Below are 27,730 nucleotides of genomic sequence, written 5' to 3'. Positions count from 1 at the left end.
ATGTTGCACCCAACCATCAAACATCCCACTGACAGTTTTTATCATGGGGAGACACTGGAGGGTGACCAGTAGGCCAGTAAAGCATCAACATCCTTTGGATAGAGTTAGAGCTTATTCTTCAGCTACTCTGTATTAGCTGGAGAAACATCATACTATGTTTGCCATTTCCTTTCCGTGGACAAAGGAGATAAGTGGTTGCAGTGACTTAGATATGGAACAGTGTGTGGCATGTTATCAGCAGAGGTTACTTACCAACTTTCCATGAGCTCACTTCAATGAACTAATTTTCTTCCCTCCCCACCCCTGTCACAAATCATGGACCTGAACATGAAACATAAGGAAAGGATTAAGTTAAAGCTTTATCTGTTCAAGGTGCATTTCTGAACTAGATATCACTTTGCAGTGATTACTCAGGGTACTGAACATAAAAATTGGGAACAAACATGAGAAAATCTGCAGATGCTGGAAATCCGAGTAACGCACACAAAATGATGGAGGAACTCAGCAGAACAGCATATGCGGAAAAAGCACAGTCAACGTTTTGGGTCGAAACTCTTCAGCACGACTGGAGAAAAAAGGCTGAGGAGTAGATCTGAAAGGTGGGAGGAGGGTAAAGGGAAACACCAGGTGACAGGTGAAACTTAGAGGGGGAGGGATGAAGCAAAGAGCTAGGAAGTTGATTGGTGAAAGAGACAGAAGTCCATGGAAGAAAGAAGAAAGGGAGAGGGGAGAATCAGTCGGAGGTGATGGGCGATCAAGGAGATAACATGAGAGAGGGGAAAAGGAATGGGAAATGGTAAAGTGGTGGGTGGGGGGGCAGTCATCACTGGAAGTTTGGGAAATCGATCTTCATGCCATCAGGTTGGAGGCTACCTAAATGGAATATAAGGTGTTGTTCCTCCAAGCTAAGTGTGGCCTTATCAGGACAGTGGAGGAGGCCATGGATAGGCATATCGGAATGGGAATGGGAAGGGGAATTATAATGGGTTGCCACTGGGAAATCCCACTTGTTCTGGTGGATGGAGTGTAGATGCTCAGCAAAGCAGTCTCCCAATCTACGTCGGGCCTCACCAACGTACTGGAGGCCACACCAGGAGCACCGAACACTAAATAACACCAACAGACTCACAGGTGAAGTGTGGCCTCACCTGGAAGGTCTGTTTGAGCCCTGAATGGTAGTGAGCAAGGAGGTGTAGAGGCAGGTGTAGCACTTGCTCTGCTTGCAAAGGTAAGCGCCAGTGCCAGAAGGGATGTCAGTGGGGAAGGACAAATGGACAAGGGAGTCGCATAGGGCATGATCCCTGTGGGAAGCAGAAAGTGGGGGGGGGGGGAGAGGGGAAGGAAAGTTGTGTTTGGTGGTGGGATCCAGTTGGAGCTGGTGGAAGTTTTGGAGAATTATGTGCTGGACCTGGAGGCTGGTGGGTTGGTAGGTGAGGACAAGAGGAACCCTATTCCTGGTATGATGGCAGAAGGATTGGGTAAGAGCAAACATGGGTGAAATGGAAGAGGTGCGGATGAGGGCAGCATTGATGGTGGAGGAAGGGAAACCACTTTCACTGAAAAAGGAGGACATCTCCGTCATTCCAGAATAAAATGCCTCATTCTGAGAGCAGATGCACCAGAGACTGAGGAATTGAGAGATGTGGATGGCACCTTTCATGTAGCAGGGTGTGATGAGGTCTAATCCAGGTAGCTGTGAGAGTCCGTTAGTTTATAATAGAGATCAGTGGATAAGCTGTCTCCAAAGATAGAGACAGTGAAATTGAGAAGGGGAAGGGAAGTGTCAGAAATGGACCAGGTGATTTTGAGGGCACGGTGGAATTTGGAGCAAACTGGATGAATTTGACAAGTTCAGCACTGGTGCAGGAAGCAGCACCAATGCAGTCGTCAATGTAGCATGGAAAAGTGCGGGATGGTCACCAGTGTAGGCTTGGAACACAGACTGTTTTACGTAACTGTCAAACAGACAGTCATAACTGAGACCCATGCGAGTGCTCATGGCTACCCCTTTGGTCTGAAAGAAGTGCGGGGAATAAAAATTGGGAAGTCGTGTGCAGTGGTGTAAAACTTTGGTTAGGCCACATTTGGAGAATGGTGTGCTGTTCTGATTGCCCCATTTCGGGAAAGATGTCGAGTCTTTGCAGGGGGTGCAAAGACGTACTCCAGGATGTATCATGGGTTATAGAATATTAATTCTCAGAAGGGGTTGGACAAACTCGGATTATTTTCTCTGGATCCTCAGAGTTTGAGAGGCAACCTGATAGAAGTAAATAAAATTATGGAGGTATAGATAGGCTAGATAATTAGAACCATTTTCCTGGTGTGGAAATGACTAACACTAGCGGGCATAGGTTTAAGATGTGGGGATGGAAGTCTAATGGATATTTACCTGGTAAGACATCAGACACGAAGTAGAAGGCGCATGAAATGTACAGCCATGGGAGGTGATGGAAGTAGATAAGATTTTGGAGACATTTAGACAGTCACATGATCAGGCAAGGAGTAGAGGGATATATTCCACATGCAGTGAGATGGGATTAATCTAATTGGACATCAGGGCTGGCACAGACATTGTGGAACAAAGGGTTTGTTTCTGTGTTCTGTGTTCAGAGTCCTCGTGGTGTTAAAACATTAGTCCAGTGTGTTGGAGCTGGTTAGGCAGTGGATCAGAGCACTGGATACAATAGAAAATTAATTCCAAACCAAATCTGCATATTGAATACTTCACTGTTTATATATTTTCACACAGGTGCTGGATAAGAAATAATATAGTCCATTATGTTACAAACTGTGGTTTTTTCGGCATGATATGGCTTTGGAACCTGACAATGCTAATCACCGTCTGTGTCAAGCTAGCTCAGATGAGAAAAGGATTCGGTTCTGTGTCCAGATCTGTGTGGAAGGATCTGTGGACGGTCCTCGGCCTCAGTTCTTTGCTGGGCATCACGTGGGCTTTGCCGTTTTTTTCACATGGACCAATGTACGTTGTTCAAACGTACCTGTTTTGCATCTTAAACTCCCTGCAAGGTCGGTGAGAGATTTACCAGGTATATTGTAACAATTATAAATTAATGACCATAAATAGTAACAGATCTTCATATATTTCTACTATTTTATTTGCTTATTCATGTTTCAATTGCTTATTTTAAAAATGAGAGGAATTAACTGAAAGGCTTTTGTTAAGTTAATGGTCACCAGAGTGTATATTTGATATGTCGTATTTTATCAGAACTAAAATAACTAGCATATTAACTAGTAGATGTAGACAAATTCTGAAAAATGTTTAATATCTCAATGCTATTTTCTTCTTGAATCTTTGCAGGGTTTTTTATATTCTTGTGGTACTATGCTATAAAACGACCATCCAAAGAGCAAAATACTAATTATACATCAGATAAGTAAAGAAGAACTGGAAATGAAACTGCATTTGCTGGAAAAGACCCCACTGATTATAAACTTTAATTAAGAGCAGCATTTATTATTTCAACTTGCCTTAAAAATCAGAACCACTATCTCTAATTTTTCTTTGCATGGGTGACTTGCATTTTGCACTTGAAGACCAGCCTAATAGTAATTTGTTGACCTAAAGGGTTATTCAGGTATTCAACTGTTGAGCCACAATGGGACAATCAAGGTCAATAACACCACTGAGCATACTTTTCCCACCCTCCCACTCCCACTTTCTGCTTTCTGCAGAGATCACTCCCTACAAGACTCCCTTGTCCATTCGTCTCTCCTCACTGATCTCCCCCAACACTTGTCCTTGCAAGTGGAACAAGTGCTGCACCTGCCCCTACAGCTCCTCCTGCAGGGTCCCAAACAGTCATTCCAGGTGAGGCGACTCTTCACCTGTGAGTCTGTTGGGGTCGTTTCCTGCGTCCGGTGCTCCTTGTATGGCCTCTTGTATATCAGTGAGATCCAGCTTAGAATGGGAGACCGCTTTGCCATGCACCTACACTCCATCTGCCGGAAGAAGTGCGATCTCCCAGTGGCCACCCATTTTAATTCCACTTCCCATTCCCATTCTGATAGGTCTATCCCTAGCCTCCTCTACTGTCGCAATGGGGCCACACTCAGGTTGGAGTGACAACACCTTGTATTCCGAATGGGAAGCTCACCACCTGATGGCCTGAACATCGATTTCTCTAACTTCTGATAATATTCCCCCCCCCTTCAACATTCCCCATCTCCTTTTCCCTCTCTCACCTTACCTCCTTGCCTACCCATTGCCTCCCTCTGGTGCTCCTGCCCCCATTTCTTTCTTCCATGACCTTCTGTTCTCTCCTATTACATTCCTCCTTCTCAACAGGTACATTTAATGTCACAGAAATGTATACAATATAAATCCTGAAATGCTTTTCCTTCACAAACATCCACATAATCAGAGGAGTGTCCCAAACAATGAATGACATTAAGCTTTAGAACCCCACAGCCCCCTCCCCCAGCTCCCCCTCCCACACACAAGCAGCAACAAGGCAGCAACCTCCCCCACTCATCCCCATCAGCAAATAGCATCAGCACCCTCCACCGAGCACTCAAGCATACAGCAAGCATCAATAAAGACACAGACTAGCAGTACCCCCAAAAACTACTCATTCACCAGGTAATTCAATATACCACAGGCTCTCTCCCTCTCCCCAATGAGGGAAAAAAGAGGTGTCCCGATTTCACAGTGAGAGGTGGGACATAAGAAACAACTCACTGATTTACGATATTAAAGTCTGTGGTGTCACTTTTTCTGAGCTCTGCGCCCAGAGAACCAGCCCTAGAAAGGTGCAGATTTCTGGACACACAACCCACGGCAGCTAACCCGCTGACCCCGAAGATCCGTGTTCTCCCACGGCGCCTCAGTCAGGGGCACCGGCCTAGAATCAGCATGTTTCCAGAGCTACAAAAATACAACACCCTGAAGGTGCACTGGTCTTCCAGGCTGCGTCCTTGGGATATCAAAATGAGGCCGTGAGAGCAGGTCCCATTCCCGCAGAGCACCAAAGTCAGAGTGTAACTCCAGGTCAGGGTCTTCAAAAGAACCCTGAAAATGAGAAAAAACAGATGAAAGATGGAAATAGAGCTGCTTCCAAAGATGCAAAGTTAGTGCCATCATCACTCCAGCCCTGTATCTCTTTCACCAATCAACTTCCCAACTGTTTACTTCTCCCCTCCCAATTCGGGTTTCACCTATCACCCTCTCCTCTCCCCACCTTTTAAATCTACTCCTCAATGCTTTTCCTCCAGTCCTGATGAAGGATATCAGCCTGAATCGTCAACTGTACTCTTTTCCTTAGATCCTTTTCCTCCTGCATTTTGTGAGTGTTAATGATTTCAATGTTCAACTTGTACATGTTAATTACGAAAATCACCCACTACTGTAATTTGCAAAGGTATCCTTCAGTTGTCAGAATATCTGGTTGAAATTTTGCCATCTTTATCAGCATTCTCCTTATAGGTTGGTTTCCTTGACAATCATAAGCAGGCCAACACTTTTGTGCAACACATGAAAAATGCCAGAGGAACTTAGCAAGTATGGAGGGAAATAAAGTCAAAGTCTTTGGCCAAAACCCTTTGTTTTGACATCTACAATCTTCTCTATGAGCTTCCCACCTTGAGCGGAGTGGAATTAGAAAGTACAACCAATGTACTGGAAAATGAAAATTATATAACACTAACTAAGGCATAGCAGTTTCCTTATTTCAGAGTGATATACCTTCTGACTTACTTGAGCAATTTTAGAAAAAAAACATTCCTTTTTTTAAAAAAAGTGGTTTAATACAATTGGTGACAGCTGAATGTATTTCTGCAGGATATAGAACATTTACAAGAAATTTTATATCCATACAGGTGTCAATTCTAACTTATATTGTACTTATTATTATGTTCAGTAATTGTAACTATTCCGCAAACTTGAAGAGTGAATTAAGGGAACATCAGCTGACAGAATCGACACTCTGTCCCAGTGAGTGGCAGTGAGGGGAGGGAAGGGAAAAGATCAGTAGGTGTCTAGTGGCAGTAGGTTAACGGACCTGATGTCAGACCTGTTTCTTTCTCAGTGCTGCAAGTATTCCAACCCAGATGTTACCTCTGAGACTCCCCAGAGAAGCCCTGCAACTCCATCCCTCCTGTAACTCTCACCCTGGGACTCCCACATTCATGTACCTGTCACCCTGGGGATCCCTTGCTCCCACCCCATTCACCGAGGCTCTTGCAACTTCACTCCCCCCTACCTACCCAGCAACAATCACTCCTGCCCCAGTCACCCTGGGTCTCCCTCAATCCCATCCATCACACCGAGGCTCTTATAACTCCACACTCCCTTTCACCCCCAGGGGCTCCCTCACTCCTGCTGGTTTCAAGTATCTGGTAACTTTGTACTTTAAACCCCAAACCTTATACTTTATACATACAGTTCATACGTAGTGAATACAGTCATGATATATCATTCTCCATGTTCAGAGTACCAGCAACACAACATGTCCTATTACAATGAATGAATCAACACCGGTCACATCCCCCTGGATAATTACATGGATGAGATGTGTGAGAGGCAGTTACACAGGGCACTCTCCTCAGTGTCCCAGACTGTGAGCTGAGTGCAGCACCGCAGGGGGTGGGAGGGGAGAGGAGAGGAGAGGAGAGGCCGGTGTGGATGAAAAGGGAAACCAGGGCCCATGCTGCCCCTTCAGTACAACATGAAGGATCACACTGATCGATTCCACAAAGGAGAAGGCCAGATATCCCTGGGTTCTGACCAATATTCATCACTGAAGCAACAGCTCCTGAACAGGTTTATTTGGCTATTAACACTTTGTTGTTTCTGAAGTCTTGTTGTGCTATTTGCCTGCATTATTAGTGACTATCCTTCAAAACAGACTTCATTGGCTGTGACCCACTTTTATTAAATTGGAGGAAGATTCTTTTGACTTATTAACACATAAAACAGACACTTAAATCATAAATGCCAGAATGTTACTCAGAGCGGAACTGAGTCTGTTCAGGTGGTTTGTAAAGGGAATGAGTTTGATCCTTCTGTGTTGCAATGGAGAGAATGTGTAAACATAGCAATTTATTTCATTTTGTGTATGGTAATTTCTTTCTGCAATTGCAATAAAGTGTATTACAAATTCTGCAGATATTTTGGTTACAAAGAAGGAACATAAAATACATCTCACATTTTCTCACATCATGGAAGGAGGCCACTTGGCCCATTCTGTATTTGCCAGCTCTTTGAGAAAGCCCATAAATCCTATTTCCCCAGTTATTTCAGTGTGTCGTGCCTCCCATACATACCTACCAACTCCACCCAGATTCCTTTGCCACTCGGCTCCCGTAGGGCAATTTCCAGAGACGAGTTAACCTACTGACGTACTCTTCTTTGGGATGTGGGAACAAATGGGAGTATCCTGCAGAAACTCCTGCAGACACTGTAAGATCGTATGGATTCCACACAGACAGCACTGCAGGACAGGGCTGAGCCTGGGTAGGTGGAACTGTGAAGTAGTACACTACCTGCTGAGCCACAGGTGGCAACAGCAATCTTATGGTGAAGGGCCGGAATGAGGAAGGGCCAGGATTCTGAAGTGAGTTACACGGTGAGTTTCTGTAGATCTCGTCAGAGATGGAATTGCATTGAAGATGCTGACCTCAGATTACCCATCAAACAGATGCTCCTGTTCCATTTAAGAGTGGTGTTTAGGGTGTTTGTGGGTGTGTGTGGTGTTCTGGGATAGCACCTCTGGTGAGAGGGCTTGTCATGACTATTCTGGAGCAGCGCACTCACCTTTGGACGCCAGCAGACACTCAGCTCTCATCAAATAGTTGTCCGCATGCGACAGTGGCCACACCCCGGTACACTGTTTCTATGGGTGGTCTAAACCAGGAGAGGGTAGCCGGTGGGCATTGTACCCCGGAGAGATAGGGACATGCCTATCCAAGTATGTGAAGTCACCTCTGGTGGACTGGATGGATGAGATCCAATGGCTAGGAAGGAAATGCTGCAAGGCGTCATGGAGAGTGAAGCAGGTAACAGAGCACAGATAAGTCATGGTCATCTAATGCAACCAAGGAAGCCCCCAGTTTGTGATGACCACTGGACATGGACTCCAGAGGTCAAGAAAGCGGAACTGCCCCAGTGCATCAGCTTTTCCACTTTAAGAATTCTCCTCCACAGGTTTTCTGTTGTTATTGGACACAACGGACAACCAACCACTGTTGGGTGTTGGTGATTGCTGGCAATGGTGCAGGATGAATGTGAATCCCATTGCCAGGGTTCACTTCGACAATGAGTAAATACACAGAGAAAAAGGATCTTCTGCTTTCCCAGTGTACATGACAAATAAACTCTTCTTGGGCTTCCTGTACCAGCACCTGGCTGGAAGCCCGGGAGAAGTTTATACACAAAGAGTTTTTTGAATTTCTATTTGTTTATTTGAAGAGGGATGGGTTGCTGCTGAAGGCTGAGGTGTTTAGGTGTCAAAATAACTTGCAGTAAAGTGACAGCATCTCTAGTTTGTCAATTGTCCCTCCGTCCTCTCCACAGACACTACTTGGGTCAATTCTGGAGGTTTCCATTAGGTGTTACTGCAGAATCAATTACCTCAGGGGTCTCAGATGAGGGAAATCTTCAGGAGAGGGCATCAGATTTTCCATTCTTGGAACCTGGGCGGAAGGGCAGAGTAAAATTGAATCTTGAGAAAAACAGGGACCAACGAAGCTGACAGGAGTTGAGACGCATGGCCGTACAGATATATTCCAGATTCTTGTGATCAGTCTGCACCAAGAATGGCACCTTTGCTCCCTCCAGCCAATGCCTCCACTCCTGCAGAACTAGCTTCACAGCCAGCTGCTCCTGGTTTCCAACATCATAATTCTGCTCCGTGGGAGTGAGGCGGTGAGAGAAGGTGGCGCAGGGGTGTACCTTCTCATCCTTGGCCGAGCGCTGAGAGGGAACAGATCCTACACCAACATCAGATGCATCCACCTCCACAATGAACTGCTGGTTGAATCAGGATGGGGGAAGAGATGAAACTTTCCTTCAGGACAGAGAATGCTTTTTCAGCAGTCGGGGCCCAGGAGAATCTGACAGCCAATGAGGTAAGAGCAGTGAGTGGTGCAGCCAGTGTACTGTATTCTCTGATGAAGCGGCGATAGAGATTAGTGAAGCCCAAGAAGTGTTGCAACTCCCAACAAGTAGAGGGTTGGGGCCTTTCAACCACCGACTTAACCTTCTGTCGATCCATCTGAATGGAACCGCCTGAAGTTACAAACCACAGGAGGGAGATGGTATTGCGATGAAACTCACATTTCTCAGCCTTCACAAAGAGCTGGTTCTTCAGAGGGCGCTGGAGAACTCTGCAGATGTGACCTGTGTGTTCAGCAAGGGACTTAGAAAAAAGTCAAAACGTCGTCAAGATACACAAAAACAAATTGGTTCAACATGTCCCAGAGAACATCGTTTACCAGGGCTTGGAAGACAGCAGGGGTATTGGTGAGACCAAATGGCATGACCAGATACTCATAAAGGCTTGAGGTATGTTGAAAGCCATCTTCTACTCATCCCCTTCGCACAATCACATGCATAATGAGGCAGTAGGGAAGTGGCCTGGGACTTGCTAAACACAGCCTTGAAGTCCATGTATTCAGGAGGGATGGCACTAAGGTCAGGAAATTCCTCGGGGGGGGGGATCTGGGCTTGGAGACAAGGGGCTCTGAGCATGCTGGAGTCAGTGGGATTGACAGAATGGGCTCCAGCCTACAATCTTGCGACTGAGTCAGTCAATATGGGGGTTGTGTTCAACTAACTAGGGGTACCCCAGGACAATGACAGTTTGAGGAGAGTCAATAACATAAAGGCTTAACTGTTAATGATAGTTGCTAGATAAACTGAGACTCATCGGGACAATGACATGGGTGATGTTAGCCACTCTCTGACTGTTCAAGGCATTGGCCATCAATAGTGTCTGGAGAGCAGATAACCCCCACTGGGCAGCCAAGCTGGAATCGATAAAAAACTCCTCCGCACCAGAATCGACCAAGATGGAGATTGCTCCAGAGAAATCCTGTGACCAGAATCGGGAAACAGGCAGAGTCGATGTTCAGACAGACAGAGTAGAGATACAAATGCTGGACAGGCTCAGGAAAACTCATTGGCACAATCTGGCAACAAACAGGTGAAAACACAGGAGTGAAATACACGAAGCAATAAACAGAGAGGCAGATGATAGGTGGAGCACAATGAGACACGGGTGGCAGCAACACAGGGAATAATGGGAAACAGGTGAGAGACGGAGTACTCAGTGAAACAGGGGCCGGAGTAGAGTAGGAATGAATGGGGACAGGAGCACATGGCAATACAAAACCACAGACTGACAGCTAGGGGGAAACACACAAAAAGACAGAGTTCAGCTGGAGGTACTGACAGCAACAGAGAATGAGAGGTGACCTAATAGAGGAAGGTGTGTAAGATGATGAGAGCATTGTGTGGAAAAGCCAGAGGCTTTCTCCCAGGTCTGAAATTGCTAGCATCAGGGGGCATTGTTTTAAGATGCTTGGAAGCAGGTACAAGGGGGATATCAGATTGAAGTTTTTCACAAAAGAGTGGTGGGTGCATGGAATGCTCTGCCAGTGAAGCTGGTAGACACTGATGCAACAGGGTCTTTTATGAGATTCTTAGATAGGTACATGGGCCTTAGAAAAATAGAGGGTTATGCGGTAGGGAAATTCTAGGCAGTTTCTAGAGCAGGTTGCATGGTCGGTACAACATTGTCACCAAAGGGCCTGTAAAGTGCTGCAGATTTCTATGTTTTGCAGTCCTGAGTATTTTATGCAGCCTCACTGAGTAACCAAATGCTCAACTGGCAGGGTGGTCAGCAAATATTTGAGGTATTTGACAATATTTCTGTGGCATTTTGAAAGAGCAATCTACTTTGCATCATCCCTCCATGTCAATAACACTGACTGTGAAAAACACTTTGTTCCTTTTCTCAGAACCTTAAACTTACTTCCCCTGGTTCAGTGATTCAGGAAGAGTTTCTTCCCCTCTGCCATTCAGATCCTGATTGGACACTGAACCCATGAACTAACCTCACTACTTCATTTTATTTATAGTTTCCCACTGGTATTTCACCTAACTTTTTAAATATACTTAACGTCACATACAGTTTTTATTGTTATGTGTTGCAATGTACTGCTACTGCACAACAACAAATTTCACAACATATGCCCGTGATATGAAACCTGATTCTCATTCTGACCCCTCCACCAATAGAATGCAAACAGCCAAAAATCCGCAGATGCTGGAAATTCAAGCAGCGTACACAAAATGCTGGTGGAACGCAGCAGGCCAGACAGCATCTGTAGGAAGAAATACAGCTGACGTTTTGGGTGAAGACCATTTGTCAGGACTGATGGAAAAAAGGGATAGTAAGAGTGAAGATTTGAGAGTGGGAGGGGGAGGGGCAAGACCTGAAATGACCTGAGAAGAGAGGAGGGGGAGTGATGAAGCTAAGAGCTAGAAAGTTGATTGGCAAAAGGGATACAAGACTGGAGAAGGGGGAGTATTATAGGATGGAAGGCCTTGGAAGAAAGGGGGTGGGGAGCACCAGAGGAAGATGTAGAACAGGCAAGGAGTTATTGTGAGAGGGAAAGAGAGAAAAAAATTAAAAATTAAAAATTAGGGATGGGGTAAGAGGGGAAGGAGGGGCATCAACGGAAGTTAGAGAAATCAATGTTCATGCCATCAGGTTGGAGGCTACCCAGACAGAAGATAAGGTGTTGTTCCTCCAACCTGAGTGTGGCTTCATCTTGACAGTAGAGGAGGCCATGGATAGACATATCAGAATGGGAATGGGATATGGAATTAAAATGTGTGGCCACTGGGAGATCCTGCTTCCTCTGGCAGACAGAGTGTAGGTGTTCAGCGAAACGGTCTCCCTGTCTGCGTTGGGTCTCACCAATATATAGAAGGCCACTCCGGGAGCACCGGACACAGTATATCGCACCAGCACACTCATAGGTGAATTATCGCCTTTCTTGGAAGGACTGTCTGGGGCCCTGAATGGTGGTGAGGGAGGAAGTGTAAGGACAGGTGTAGCACTTGTACTGCTTATGAGGATAAGTGCCAGGACGGACATTGGTGGGAAGGAATGGGGGGGGGGGGGATGAATGGACAAGGGAGTCGCATAGGGAGCGATCCCTATGGAAATTAGAAAGAGCTGGAGGGAGGAAAAGACGTGCTTGGTGGTGGGATCCCACTGGAGATGGCAGAAGTTATGGAGAATTATATGTTGGACACGGAGGCTGGTGGGGTAGTAGGTGAGGTCAAGAGGAACCCTATCTCTAATGGGGTGGTGGGAGGATGGGGTGAGAGCGGATGTGCATGAAATGGGAGATGCGTTTGAGAGCAGAATCGATGGTGGAGGAAGGGAAGCCCCTTTTATTAAAAAAGGAAGACATATCCTGGAATGAAAAGCCTCATTCTGAGAGCAGATGCAGCGGAGATAGTGGAATTGAGAGAAGGGGATGGCATTTTTACAACTAACAGGGTGGGAAGACGAATAGTCCAAATAGCTGTGAAAGGCTTAAGGTAGACATCAGTAGATAAGCTGTCTCCAGAGATAGAGACAGAGGGATCAAGGAAGAGGTGGGAGGTATCAGAAATGCACCAGGTAAATTTGAGGGCAGGGGGGAAGTTGGAGGCAAAGTTGATGAAGTCAACGAGCTCAGCATGCATGCAGGAAACAGTGCCAATGCAGTTGTCAATGTAGCCAAGGAAAAGTGGGGGATGGATACCAGTATAGGCCTGGAACATGGACTGTTCCACAAAACCAACAAAAAAGCAGGCATAGCTGGGACCCATACAGGTGCCCATGCCACACCTTTAGTTTGAAGGAAGTGGGAGGAGCGAAAGGAGAAATTGTTAAGAGTAAGGACCAATTCCACTAGACGGAGGAGAGTGGTGGTGGAGGGGAACTGGTTGGGTCTGGTAGCCAATGGCTTCCTGCTGTTTCTTTGGATTATGTACTTGTGACAGTGGATGACTTCATTTAGGTAAGCACACTCTGCTGGGTCAATCGATGGGTCTGGAATCCAAAAAGAAATGCAGAGCTTTGAGATCTTCCTGGTGGGGGGAGGGGTGGAGGTATATAGGGACTGGTTGATGAACAGTGAAAGACTTTCAAAGAGGTTTTGAACAGTATATTCCAGTTAAAAGCAAGGAGAGTAAGGGTGGAGAGAGCCAGCCTTGGATAACTAAGGAAATAAAAGAAGGCACCAAACTAAAAGCTTGCACTCACGAAGTCACCAAGAGCAGAGGGAAACTGGGAGATTGGGACATTTTCAAAAAGCAACTAAGAAACACTCAGCGAGCAAAGAAAGGGAAGCTCGATGATGAAAATAGACTAGAACAAATTATAAAAGCAGATAGTAAAATTTTGTATAATTATATAAAGTGGAAAAGGCTGGCTAAAGTGAACATAGGTCCCTTGGAGGACAAGAAGGGGGAATTGATATTGGGTAATGAGGAAATGACAGAGACTTTGAATGACCATTTTGTGTTGGTCTTCATAGAGTACATCTCTAACATGCAAACAAGAGATGATATGGAGGCGAGGACCTCGATACAATAGCTATCACTAGAGGTGGTGCTGAACATACATGTGCGCCTAAAGTTAGACAAGTTCGCTGGTCCTGATGGAATGCATCCAGGGTATTGAACTAATGACAGGAGTTATAGTAGAGGCTTTAGTAATAATTTATCAGAATTCTTTGGACTCTGGGCAGGAATCAGCAGATTGGAAGATGGTGAATGCCAGGGCACTGTTAGAAAAGGATGTAGACAAAAGGCAGGTAACTATAGGCCAGTTAATTTACCATCTGTGGTTGGGAAAATGCTCGAAGCTATCATTAAAGAAGAAATACATCCATCAGGTAGATCATCATGGATTCAGCAAAGGCAGGTTCTGTTTAACAAACTTACTGGAGTTCTTTGAGGATATAATGAGTGCAGTAGATAGAGGGAAACAGATGGACATTATTTATTTGGATTTCTAGAGGGTTTTGATAAGGTGCCACAGAAAAGACTAATCATAAGAGAAGGATGTATAGAGTTGGGGGTGATGTATTAGTATGGAGAGAGAATTGGTTAACTAACAGAATGCAGAGAGTTGTGATATGTGGGTGTTTCTCTGGTTGGCAATCAGTGCTGAATGGTGTACCACAAGGATCATTGCTAGCCCTGCAGCTCTTCATGAAATACATTAACATTCTGGAAGAGGGGACCGAGTGCAGTGTATCTAAGTTTGCTGATGACACTAAATTGAGTGGAAAATCAAATTGTGCAGAGGATACGGAGAGTCTTCAGAGTGATATAGATAGGTTAAGTGAGTGGGCGAGAGTCTGGAAGATGGAGTACAATGTTGGTAAATGCAAGATCATCCATTTTGAAAGGAAAAATGAAAAAGCAGATCATTACTTTAATAGTAAAAATTTACAGCATTCTTCTGTGCAAAGGGACTTGGGATTGCTTGTGCATGAATCACAGAAGGTTGGTTTGCAAGTGCAGCAAGCAAATGGAATGTTGGCCTTCATTGCTAGAGGGATTGAATTTAAGAGTGGGGAGGTTATGCTGCAACTGTATAGGGTACTGGTGAGGCTGCACCTGGAGCACTGCGTGCAGTTCTGGTCTCCTTACTTGAGGAAGGATATACTGGCTTTGGAGGCAGTGCAGAGGAGGTTCACTATGTTGATCCCAGAGATGAGGGGCTTAGACTATGAGGAGAGATTGAGTCAGCTGGGATTGTACTTGCTGGAATTCAGAAGAATGAGAGGAGATGTTACATAAACATATAAAATTATGAAAGGGATAGATAAGATAGAGGCAGGAAAATTGTTTCCACTGGTAGGTGAGATTAGAACTAGAGGACATAGTCTCAAAATTCGAGGGAGTAGATTTAGGACAGAGATGAGGGGGACTGCTTTTCCGAGATAGTGGTGAATCTGTGGCATTCTCTGCCCAATGAAGCAGTGGATGCCACCTCAGTAAATATATTTAAAATAAGGTTGGATAGATTTTTGCACAGTAGGGGAATTAAGGGTTATGGGGGAAAGGCAGGCAGGTGGAGATGAGACCATGGCCAGATCACCCATCATCTTATTGATTGGCAGAGCAGGATCAATGGGCCAGATGGTACCCTCCTGTTCATATGTTCTTCTGAGTCCTGTTTGGGCTCCCTTTTGTACAGTACATGGCAAAGACAGCAGGATACCTCACCAGGAATAAATCCAGAGAAACAGCAATGTAAAATAAATGAGTGAGAATGCAAAGGGTTGGTCAGTGACACAGTGTACCAAGTGATTCCCTGGGATGGCAGGACTGATATAAGAAGCAGTGTTTGGTCATTGTGGGCCATATTTACAGAACTTAGGGGTCAGAGGAGATCTCGTAGAAACCTGTAAAGTTCTAATGTGGCCCAACAGATTATTTTCAGGCCAGTAATTTTGGAGGTTAACTGTTCAGAATCAGCTTCACTATTCAGAGGCCCTGCTATTCAGGAGAAACTTCTTCAGTCAGAGTCTGGTGAATCTGTAGGATTCGCTACTTGAAGGCAGTGGAGGCCAAGCCATTAAATATGGTTGAGTTTGTGTTGGATACATTTCACAATGCCAGAGAGATAAGATATAGGAGTAGAAGTGGGTTGTTCTGCTCATCGAGTCTCACCACCACCATTCAATCATGGGCTGATCCAATTCTTCCAGTCATCCCCACTCCCTGCCTTCACCCCACACCCTTTGATGCCCTGGCTAATTGAGAAACTATCTGTCTCTGCCTTAAATACACCTAATGACTTGGCCTCCACAGCCGCTGGTAGCAACAAATTCCTCAGATTTACCACCGTCTGGCTAAAGTAATTTCTCCACATCTCAGTTTAAAATGAATGTCCTTCAATTCTCAATTCAGGCCCTTGTATCCCTATCATGGGAATTAACTTTGCCATATCTAATCTGATCAGGCCTTTTAACATTCAGAATGTTTCTATCAGATCCCCCATCATTCTCCTGAGCTCCAGGAAATACAGCCCAAGAGCAGCAAAACATTCCTCATACAGTAACCCTTTCATTCCTGGAATCATTCTTGTGACTCTTCTCTGAACCCTCTCCAATGTCAAAATATCCTTTCTAAAATATGGAGCCCAAAACTGCACAATACTCCAAGTGTGGCCTCACAGGTGCCTTAAAGAGTCTCAACATCTCATCCTTGCTCTCATATTCTATACCTCTAGAAATGAATGCCAACAGTGCATTCACCTTCTTCACAACTGACTCAACCTGGAGGTTAACCTTTCGGGTACCTTGCACAAGGACCTCCAAGTCGCTTTGCATCTCTGCATTTTGAATTTTCTCCCCATCTAAATAATAGTCTGCCGGTTTACTTCTTCCACCAAAATGCATGACTATACACTTTCCAACATTGTATTTCATTTGCCACTTATTTGCCAATTTCACTAAACTATCTAAGTCTTTCTGCAGACTCTCTGTTTCGTCAACACTACCTGTGCCTCCACCTATCTTTCTATCATTGGTAAATTTAACCACAAATCCAGTAATACCTAGTCCAAATCATTGACATACATCGTAAAAATCAGTGGTCTCAACACCGACCTCTGAGGAACTCCACTGGTAAATGACAGCCAGCCAGAGCAAGATCCCTTTATTCCCATTCTCTGTTTTCTGCTGATCAGCCAATGCTCCACCCATGCTAGTAACTTCCCTGTAATTCCATGGCATCTTAACTTGCTAAGCAGACTCATGTGCAGCACCTGGTCAAATGCCTTTTGAAAATCCAAGTACACCATGTCTATAGCATCTTTTTTGTCAACCCTGCTTGTAATTGCCTTAAAGAATTGCAGTAGGTTTGTCAGGCGGGATTTTCCTTTCAGTAAATCATGCTGGCTTTGGCCTATCTTGTCATGTGCCTTCAGGTACTCCGTAACCTCATCCTTAACAATCGATTCCAACAACTTCTCAGCCACTGATGTCAGGCTAACAGGTCCATAGTTTCCTTTCTGCTGCTTCCCACCCTTCTTAAATAGTGGAGTAACATTTGCCATTTTCCAGCCATCAGGTACAATGCCAGAACCCATCGATTCTTGAAAGATCATCGTTCATGCTTCTGCAATCTCTCCAATTTCTTCCTTTAGAAACCAGAGGTACATTCCATCAGATTCAGGAGGGAGATTTATCCATCAAGTTTCCTGAGCACACACACAGTCATAATTTTCACTTTATATACCTTTTACCCTTTAAATACTTAAAAGAGCTTTTAGTATCATCTTTCATATTAGTCAAAAGCTTTCTTTCATAATTCACCTTTTCCTTCCTAATGACTTTCTGAGCTTCCTTCTGCAAGTTTTAAAAGTTTCCCAATCCTCTATCTTCCCACTAGCTCTGGCTTCCTTGTATGTCCTCTCTTTGCTTTGGCTCTGACTTCACTTGTCAGCCACGGTTCTGTCCTTCTTCCCTTTGAAAACTTCTTATTTGGAATATACCTGCCTGCACTTCCCTCATTTTTTACAGACACTCCAGCCATTACTGCTCTACTGTCCTTCCTGCAAATGTCCCTTTCTAGTCAACTTCGGTCAGTTCCTCTCTCATGCCATTGTAATTTCCTTTATTTCTCTGAAATACCGACATATTGGATTTTATTTTCCCCTTTCAAATTTCAATGTGAACTCAATCATATTGTGATCACTGTTCCCTCAGGGTCCTTAAACATAAGCTCTCTTACCACCTCTGGATCTTTGCACAACACCCAATCCAGCACAGCTGATCCCCTAGTGGGCTCAACAACAAGCTGTTCTAAAAAACCATTCTACAAATTCACTCTCTTGAGGTCCAGTACTGACCTGGTTTTCCCAATCCACTTTCATGTTCCCCAACGATTATCATGACATTGCCTTTCTGACATGTCTTTTCTATCTCTTGCTGCAATTTGTAATCTACATCCCAGCTGCTTTTTGGAGCACTGTATACAAGTGCCATTAGGGTCTTTTTACCCTTGCCCCTTTTAACTCAACCTGTACAGGCTCTACACTTTCCAATCCTATGTCATCTCTTTCTACTGATTTAATATTATTTCTTATACACAGAGCCACACCACCCCCTCTGCCTACTAACCTATCCTCTGGATACACCACATATCTATGGACATTCAGCTCCTAATGGCAGTCATCCTTTAGACAAGTTTCAGAGATGACCACAATATCATATTTGCCAATCTGTAGCTGAATTTCAAGACCATCCATTTTATTCCTTATTCTGTGTGCATTCAGGCATAACAGTTTCATTTCAGTATTTGTTGCATGTTTTAACTGCACCATACCTCTATTGCACTGTAACTCATGCAACTGGCTGTGATTACACATCATCTCCTGCTTGTTCTTTCTATAATCTCTGTTGCATGCTATATTTGATTTATTTCTGCTTTCCCCTTCCTTAACACTATCCCTCCATTCCCACCCCCTGCCTAACTAGTTTAGATTGAAGAAGATGGGAGAAGCTGGGAACAGGAGACTGAGGTGGATCAGACACACTCATGTTGGATGGTGAACAACTTCTGTTTCTTCATTTCCCTAATTTTCTGAGCCTCCACTGTGCACAAACCACTCAGCCTCTCACCACAGCACATGGTGTCACCCTGGGGAACCTGCCAGGAACACAGATACAAGGGGAATGTAACCCAGTCTCTCTCCTTCCGATACTACACAAAACTTGTTCCTCAAGCTTTTATGTGTGAAGTGATCTTTTCCACACGTTTGAAGCCCAGCTGATCAGATTTAAAGATATTTCACCCTGCTGACCACAGAAGCTGAAGAAGCGGCTGGGGCAGGACATGGAATTGGGAGGAGGGTTATCCAGTTCCTGGTAGGATTTGGAGAACACCAGCCCACACACCTTGGGCTACAACAGAGCTGTGAAACCACTTACCGGGTGGATCTGACCACCCTTGCCATCAGTGACCTGACAAGCAACCCAAAATCAGGAAAACCGGGTATGGTAGGTCTGAAGCACACAGAAGGAGGCCTATAAACTGCCTGACAGATTCAGAGAGTGTATAAATACCTGCCTGCAATCTCATTATTCCTAAAAACTGGAATTTAAAACAACTTCTTTGTTTGCCTGTGCCCCAACACCTCCATCACCAACCGTTAGAGGGACTCTGGCACCTCCTAGTGTCTGCCCACAGTTTGTGTCCCATGCACCAAACTTCTTGGTTTTAATTTTTAATTTCAAAATGAAAGAACTTACAGTACATCTGATTACAAGAACCACGACAAACCTGAAAGAAAGCTATAAAATTCTGAGAGGTTCAGACAGAGTATAGCTCAGGTATCTTTATCCTAAGGGGCAAACTATATTTTAGGTGAGGGGTGTGGGGAAGTACAAAGGAAATGTGTGGAGCAAATACTTATTTACTTCACACAGAGGATGCTGAGTGCCTGGAATGTGCTGCCTCGGATAGCAGTGGGGGCTCCTGCTGATATCTCCCAAACCTTCACACGGAGGCATCCCTCCAGTCTCCACCCAGATAATAGAATCAGCTGCCGCTCATTCCAGATGCATCACCTGCAGCCTATTTAACCCCAATTCTCATCCACAGTCCTTGTTCACTTATCAAACCAGCTGGCCTCAACCAGTAGTCCTAGGTTTCATTCTCCCTGCCTGGAGTTTATTTAGTTTCTGTTGTGTTTAGTTAATGTTTTGTGGCCCCAGTGGTTCATTACTTCGTGATTATCATTCACTGCTAAGTCGTCTCCATGGCTCCGGTTTTGGGACAAGCCTCTTCTACATTTGCTGAGTGACCCATCGATTGACCCAGCAGAGTATGCTCACCTAAATGAAGTCACCCACTGACACAAGCACATGATCCAAAGAAAGAGCAGGAAGCCATTGGCTATCTGTCTGCAACTCTCATCCGAACTCTCACCCTCGGTGTAGCATCTCTGCTTCAGTCAACCTCCTCCATCTGAGCCCCAGATGTGGTTCCTAAATGCTTCGATAGATTCCTAACCGGATGCTGCAACTTCCATCTTACATTTCAAGTTTCAGAGCCCAGGATTGTCTTCCTCATCTTTCTCTTGACTGGGCGTACTCTGTCCTTTGTCACTGGTATCTGGAATGATAAAGCCGTCACCTGCATCAAATCTGAGGACTTCACAACTGAGATGCATTGGGTTTGTGACCATCTGGGAAATGGAACAGAAGTAGCAGAGTAGTACTTTGCTGATGTCAAGGCTCACACTCTCTTCTGGATTGCTCCAAGGAATTCAGGACCCTCGTGTTGGAGTGTGGTTAGAATGCAGAAGCACTGATGGGTCATTAGCATCACACCCTCTCCGAGTGCTTGAAAGATGAACTGTACACCTGGGTGGTGCCCATCAGCATCGAAAGCCTTATCACTCTGATTGACAAGTGCCTTGTGGAATGACCCTCTAGCATCATCAGACAGAATCCCAGTTACGTCCTCAGAACTATTTCAAGTTGTTGGACCTCATCGCCAATGCCTCTAGATCCATGCAGTTATAAAGAGCTCCCTTAACCCCACGCTGTAAAGCAACTGACTTCCAATGTATCGAATGCCCATAGCATCCGGGAAATGGAACTTCCTTCTTCTTTTTCAGTCTTTTTTATTGAATTTTTCAAAGCAGATACATAACGGTCATAATTGTACAAAGGGATTACATTGTTGGGAATTAACACAGAGTGAAAACTATAGGTAACACCAATATAATAGACATCCAAAACCCTCAATATAAACCAGTTAAAAAAATAAAAAGATTGAAAGAAAAACCCCAAATTGAAAAATAAAGAACAAAATAAACTAAACTAAACATGACTAAAACTAAACTAACAAAGCTGGGCTATTCTATTTCATCAAAAAATAATCATTAGTGTCATCAATTCCGTTCCTCTACTCAAATTAATGAATGATATAAAGGAATGGGAAAATGTCAAATTACATTCTGTGAAAATATTGAATAAAAGGCCTCCAAGTTTCTTCAAATTTACCCGAGGGTTCAAAGGTACCACTTCTGATTTTTTCTAAATTTAAACAGGATATGGTTTGAGAAAACCACTGGGATGTAATTGGAGGATTCATCTCTTTCCAATTCAATAAAATTAATCTCCTAGCCATTAAAGTAGCAAATGCAATCATCCGCCAAGCTGCAGCGGGCAGATCAATCATTGGTAAGCCAAAAATTGCAGTAATAGGGTGAGGTTGTAAATCAATGTGCAGAACTGTAGAGAATGTAGCCTCCTATCTGTCAGTATGAATATTCATCTCACAGACCTCCATTGATCCCCGTACCCCCACTTACCCCCATCCCTTTCTATAATTTTAGTCTGGTTCTCTTTTTCTCTCTTTTTGCCCCCTCACTATAATCTCCCCCCAGTCCTACCTTTCTTTCTCTTTTATTTCCCATAATTCTCCACCTTTCCCCAGCCCATTTCCCTCCAGCCTATCACTTCCCAGCTCTCTACCCCATAAGTCCCCCCACTTCTTGTCCCCCCTCGACCATCCCATGTTACTTCCCTCCTGATGAAGGGTTTTGGCCTGAAACGTCATCAGTACCTCCTCCCATGGATGCTGTCTGCCCTGCTGAGTTCAGCCAGCATTTTGTGTTTTTTGTTCATCTCCAGCAACTGCAGATTCACTCGTGATACTTTAAGTCAATAAGCTTAAATCCAAGATGGCGGCGCGATGCACTTGCAGCGGCCACTCCGGAGCTGATTATCCGCTATTTGTGAAACGGGGTGCCATGCGCAATCATAATTGATTGAATACGGATGTGGGAGCACGGAGGAATATCGGGAAATCTCCAGGAAGACCTTCTTCATTGCTGCTGCTGTGAGGTCCGGGACTCTGCTGGGAAGAACAGGCCCCCAGTCCTCGAGGTCGCATTGCCGATGGCCGTTGGCAGGGCCGTCTTAATAGGCTCGGCAGAGGATGGTGCTCGGAGAAGCTGTGCCGGAGGGCATGGCCGTCGGCTTGGAGGTTCGACGGACTCGGAGTCCGCTGCGGTCAGGTCGCTGTCGGTGTGTGCTGTGTCTGTGAGGCTGGGTCCGGCAGTGCCGTGGAAGTCCATAGCGGGGGTATTCCCTTCTGCCACTGGCGTGGGATGACAAGTCTATCCGGACCCTGGGGACCCATGGTGATTTCTTTTGAACTTAGAGTCCGTTAAGATCTTTGGACTATTTTTACCGTGCCCATGGTCTGTTTTTTTTTGTCAATTATGCTATTGTTTGCACTGTTGTAACTATGTGGTATTGTGCAGGTCTTGTAGCTTTAGTTTTTGGCCTTGTTTGGTGGATTTAGAGCTCCTTTCCAGGGAATGTGCTAAGATGGTAACACAATGTTAATACGCAGCAGCCTCTCTGGACTCTGGATTGGGGATTGCCAAACATTAAGTGGATTTTCTGGTGTAGTCTGTTTTGTCATATGCTCTTGTGATATCATTCTAGAGGAACGTTGTCTCATTTTTTAACTGCATTGCATTTGTGGTTTCTAAATGACAATAAACTGAATCTGAATATGTCATTATGCACAATAAGGAATTAAATTAGCAAATAACTGATAACAAAGCTAAGCAGTATATCAATAATAATAAAAAAGTAAAGTGTGAAGAATATTTTTTGAAAGAAAAAGAAGGAAAAAAAGAACCCGTGCTAACGTAAAAAAAATAGACACACAACCCCGGAGCTATATGACATATAAGCTGCCATTAAAAAAAAAACATCAATCTGCCAACTCAAATCCACTTAAAGAAAAATTGGAAGGAAACCATATTAATTAACTCAAATCAGATGACAGTAGCAAGCGAATTAACCCACTTTTTCACAAAACTGAATCGCGGATCAAAAGTTTGACTTCTGATTTTCTCCAAACTAAGACCTAACATCACCTGGGAAAACCATTGTATCAAAGAAGGAGCAGAAGTATCTTTCCATCTCAACAAAATAGCCCTTCTGGCCAATAATGTATCAAATGCAATTACATGTTGGTCTGACGAAGAAATACCATGAATATATTGAGGGATTATACCAAATAAAACTGTTAATTTATTAGGTTGTAAATTAATTTTTAAAGCTTTAGAAATTGTAGAGAAAATAGACTTCCAAAAATGTTTCAATACAGAACACAACCAAAACATATGTGTCAATGTGGCTGTCTCGGTCTTACATCTGTCACACTGACTATCAACATTAGCAAACATTTTAGACAGTCTTTGCTTTGTCAAATAGTAATGATGTACAATTTTAAATTGAATTAAAGAGTGTTTGGCACAAGTCGAAGAAGAATTGACCAACTTCAAAATCCGCAACCAATCTTCTGTTATCAAAGTCATGTTAAGCTCTCTCTCCCAATCTAGCTTAATCTTAAGTGAAGGGTAATTGTACTGTTGTAACAATAAATTTAAAATTTTCCCAATAAAACCCTTCACTAAAGGATTCATTTTAAAAAGAATATCTGACAGTTCAGAATCTAGTATATATGGAAAATTACTTAAGTATTTTTGTAAAAAAGTGTCTGACCTAAAGATATTGCAGGAAATGGGAATATGAGAGAGGGTATTTAGTTACTAATTTCTCCAAAGATGTCAGTCGGCCATCTTGGAACAAATCTGTGAAGGAATAAACCTCTTTATTCCTCCAAAGAAGAAAAGTAGGATCACTCAAGGATGTCCGTTAAGTCCTTTGTTATTTAATTTGGTGCTGGAACCCTTGGCTATTGCACTTTGTGAAGCTAAAGATATTCATGGATTTTTTTATAAATGGGACTGATTATAAGATCTCCCTTTATGCTGATGATCTTTTAGTTTTTATAACTAAAGAATATATAAAGAATCCATTGACTTATGGACATTTAAATATTTAGGTATTATTATCACTTAAAATTATAAAGATCTTTATAAAGCTAATTTTGTTCCTTTAGTGGATTTTATGAAGCAATTATTTTGTAGATGGAATCCACTCACACTTTCATTAGTCAGCTGAATTCATGCAGTTAAAATGATGATTGTACCAAAATTTTTATATGTATTTCAAAATATCCACTTTTTTAACTGCGAAGTTCTTCGATCAGGTTAACTCCATTATTTCATTTTTCATTTAGAATAATAAAAGACCAAGAATTGTTAAATATCATTTACAAAAATAAAAAAAGATGGAGGTCTTGTTTTGCCTAATTTAAGAATGTATTATTGGGCTGTTAATGTATGTTACATGTTTGTTTGGTTATATTGGGTTGATAGAGATGAACAACCACCTTGGGCTGATTTGGAATTAAATGCTTGAAACAGTTTCACTTAACATCATTACTAGGAGCTTCCCTGCCTGTACAAATGACCAAAATTCCTAATTTAAATTTATATCCTGTGTTTAAGCAGTCATTACAAATTTGGTTCCAGTTTCATAATTCTTTAAATCTTAAAAAATTTAAACTTTTTCATTTAATTTAGCAAAATTATTTATTTAAACCTTCTTTAAGTGTATCACACTTCCGCAGGAAATGCCAAATATAGATTTTTAATATAAATATAAATTTCTCAAGCGTACTAAATAAGTATGGCTATTCAACTCTATCGAACACTTTTTCAGCATCCAATGAGATGACACATTCTGGAGTTCTAGATGAGGGAGTATGAACAATATTCATTAATCTCCTTATATTAAAGGATGAATAGCTGTTTTTAATAAATCCAGTCTGATCAACTGAAATAATTTGAGGCAAAAATTCTCCAATCTAGTTGCCACTATTTTTGAAAAGATCTTAGAATCTACATTCAATAAGGGTATAGGCCTATATGATGTGTATTCAGTGGGATCTTTATGTTGTTTTAAGAATTAAGGAAATAGAGGCACCATAAAACGATTGTGGTAAATTACCTGCAAATAAAGCATTCTTAAAAATTTTACATAGCCAGGGAGAAAGTATAGTAGAGAAGGATTTAAAAAGTTCTACTGAATAACCATCTGGGCTAGGTGCTTTACCTGAATTCGTCAAAGAAATTGCATCTTTTATTTCTTGTTCCATAATAGGAGCATCTAATACTAACATTCAATTTCCTTAAGAATTCATGTATTATAGTGGGGTCATCAGGAGATACTGATTGATATAAGGAGGTATAAAATTCTTGAAAAGATTTGTTTATCTCATCATGATCACCCATCATACTTCCATCTCATTTACGAATTTTAATAATCTGATGTTTAACTGAAGCAGATTTCAATTGATTAGTCAATAGTTTACCAGATTTATCACCAGGTATATAAACCTAATGTATATAGACCTAATTAATTGATTTTCAATCAAGGATTTTAGAAGTAAACTATGCTCCATTTGAAGTTCGATTCTTTTTTTAATAAAGCTTCTGACTAGGAGCAATAGACTATATCTTGTTAATTGCTTTAATCTTATCAACCAACATACAAATCTCTTTATTAATTAATCTTTTCAGTCCAGCAGAATATGAGATAATCTGTCCACGTATGTATGCTTTAAAAGTATCCCATAAAACCCCACTGAAAATTTCATCCTAGAGTTTGTTGAAAGGGAAAATCAATCTGTTCCTTAATGAAATTCACAAAGTCTGAGTCATGTATTAATACAGAATTGAATCGCCATTGTCCAAAACTAGAAGGCTAGATAGGTTTAATAGAGAGTTTCAGGGGCGCATGGTCAGAGATGATAATGGAATCATAATTACAGTCAGTAACAGGGAATTAGATGAGAGTCAATAAAAATGTAGTCAATTCTAAATTAACTATGATAAACATGAGAAAAGAATGAAAACTTTTTTCCTTTGGATGTAGAAACCTCCATATTTCTGAAATTCCAAAATCAAGCATAAAGGAATTAATAAAGGCAGCGGATTTATTCAGAAGTGCTTGAATAGACTTAACTCTATCCACTGAAGGATTTAAAAAGCAATTAAAATTTCCTCCCATTATCAACATAGTCATTTAAAGTGGGCGAGTGATGTGAATAAGTGAATAAAAAATCAGGATAATCAATATTTGGAGCATAAACATTAACCATAACCACTTTTTTATTACTGAGTTGGCCAGTGATTACCAAAAATCTACCATTCAAATCCAAAATGGTTTTGTAATGAACAAATGAAATAGACAAATCTATAAAAATAGAAACGCCTCTCACTGTAGCCTGGGAATTCAAATGGTATTGTTGGTCTTTCCAAAACTTGAAAAAATGCTGATTATCCTCTTTCCTCACATGAGTTTCTTGTGCAAAAATAATATGGGCATTTATTCTGCCGAATACCTTGAAAATTCTTTTTTCTGTTTAATCAGATGATTTAAACCATCTGTATTCCATGAAACAAAATTAATAATCTTATTCATCACAATAAAACCGGTAATATGGTAATAAAGGGTTAGCCGGAATAGAAACTCATAAACTCGGAAGAGGGAAAAAGGTTCAAAGAGGAACCAGAAGTTATGACATATGGGACATTTTAGTAGTTTCGAAGGAGCCTAGGCAAAAAAATCTAATCTAAAAAGAAAGAATCCTCCTCCCCACCACCCAAAAAGACCCAGAAAAAAGCCAGAGAGAGGCCAAGAAATAAGCTAAAGCTAATTCTATCCCCATCTCTCCTGATGGCAGCCCAAAAGATAAAAGTTTTATAAAGAAAAGCTAAATATAATTCAAAAATATGACAAAAATTACCAAAAAAAGCAAACAAAAACTACAGCTATTTTTTAAAAAAGGTTTAAATCATGGAACAGAGTACTAAGATACTAGTGTTTCAGAAAAAAGAGAGAAAGCAAGCACCAGTTCATGTTGATTATTTTCACGCATAAACAATTGAAAGTGACATAGCAAAAAAATAAGACCTTATGGGAAGAAGAAAGCAAAAGGGAACAGAAAAGTTAATCTAGAATCTACGATAACAAGACAAGGTTTTTCAGGACCATGGTTTTACATGAACAATACAAAGAATATATTGAACTATGTAAATCAACACAAAGATTACACTAGATGATTGACCTATTACTGCATAAGGAACACAGAACAGCGCAGGCATTACAATAAATAATAAACAAGACAATAGGCACAGCAGAGGGCAGTAGGTTGGTAGTCTGATGGGTTGGGGGAAAATCTGTTACATAAATAAACAGTTGAATGGCATTTCTGTACTCCCGTGGAGAATTTCATTGCCACAGATGTAGTCCAATTTATTGTCAATTGGAGAGCAGAATGGACGGGAGAGCCGGCCGGCTAGGGCTTCCTTTTTTTCCTGGCACGGACTCCTGCCCGCTTGCTCCACTTCCACTTCCTCACACACTGCTTACGATGTCCCCAACTCCGGCTACTGGCATCAGGTCATTTTGAGGACTGCAGGCCCGATTCCCTCAGAAAGCCGAGTCGTGCAATCTGACCATCAGATATTCATGAAGGTTTGTTTTTGGGCGATCTCTGTATTGTAGCAGTATCTGGTGATGGTAGATAGTCGCTCTGATATCTATTGCTCTAAAACCTAATTGAGCCTTAAATTAAAAAAACTAAATTAGATTAGCACCAGAACTGAAAGGCTGCTGCTGCCTTGTGCCGCGGCAACCATGACTCGCTTCACACCTACGACTGTGTGGCCAAGTACAGCTCCAACACCATAAACAAGTTTGCTGATATTGTAGGTTGTATCAAAGAGGCTGATGAATC

General features: G+C 42.6%; 1 protein-coding gene across 1 annotated transcript in view; it reads left to right on the top strand.

Annotated features, from left to right (window-relative positions):
* LOC132406728 (adhesion G-protein coupled receptor G1-like) overlaps nucleotides 1–7,093 on the top strand; it is a 38,293-nt gene extending 31,200 nt beyond the window's left edge. The window contains exons 16-17 of the mRNA XM_059992640.1: nucleotides 2,750–3,027; nucleotides 3,323–7,093. Coding sequence (XP_059848623.1) covers nucleotides 2,750–3,027; nucleotides 3,323–3,402 — 358 coding nt within the window. The 3' untranslated portion in view covers nucleotides 3,403–7,093. The remainder of the gene's footprint in view (nucleotides 1–2,749; nucleotides 3,028–3,322) is intronic.
* The last annotated feature ends 20,637 nt before the right edge of the window (nucleotides 7,094–27,730 follow it).

This window comes from Hypanus sabinus, chromosome 17, assembly GCF_030144855.1.
Source record: "Hypanus sabinus isolate sHypSab1 chromosome 17, sHypSab1.hap1, whole genome shotgun sequence".
NCBI classification, from domain to species: Eukaryota; Metazoa; Chordata; class Chondrichthyes; order Myliobatiformes; family Dasyatidae; genus Hypanus; species Hypanus sabinus.
The sequence above is the reverse complement of the archived record's forward strand: the minus strand, read 5'-3'. Positions and strand labels throughout refer to the sequence as shown.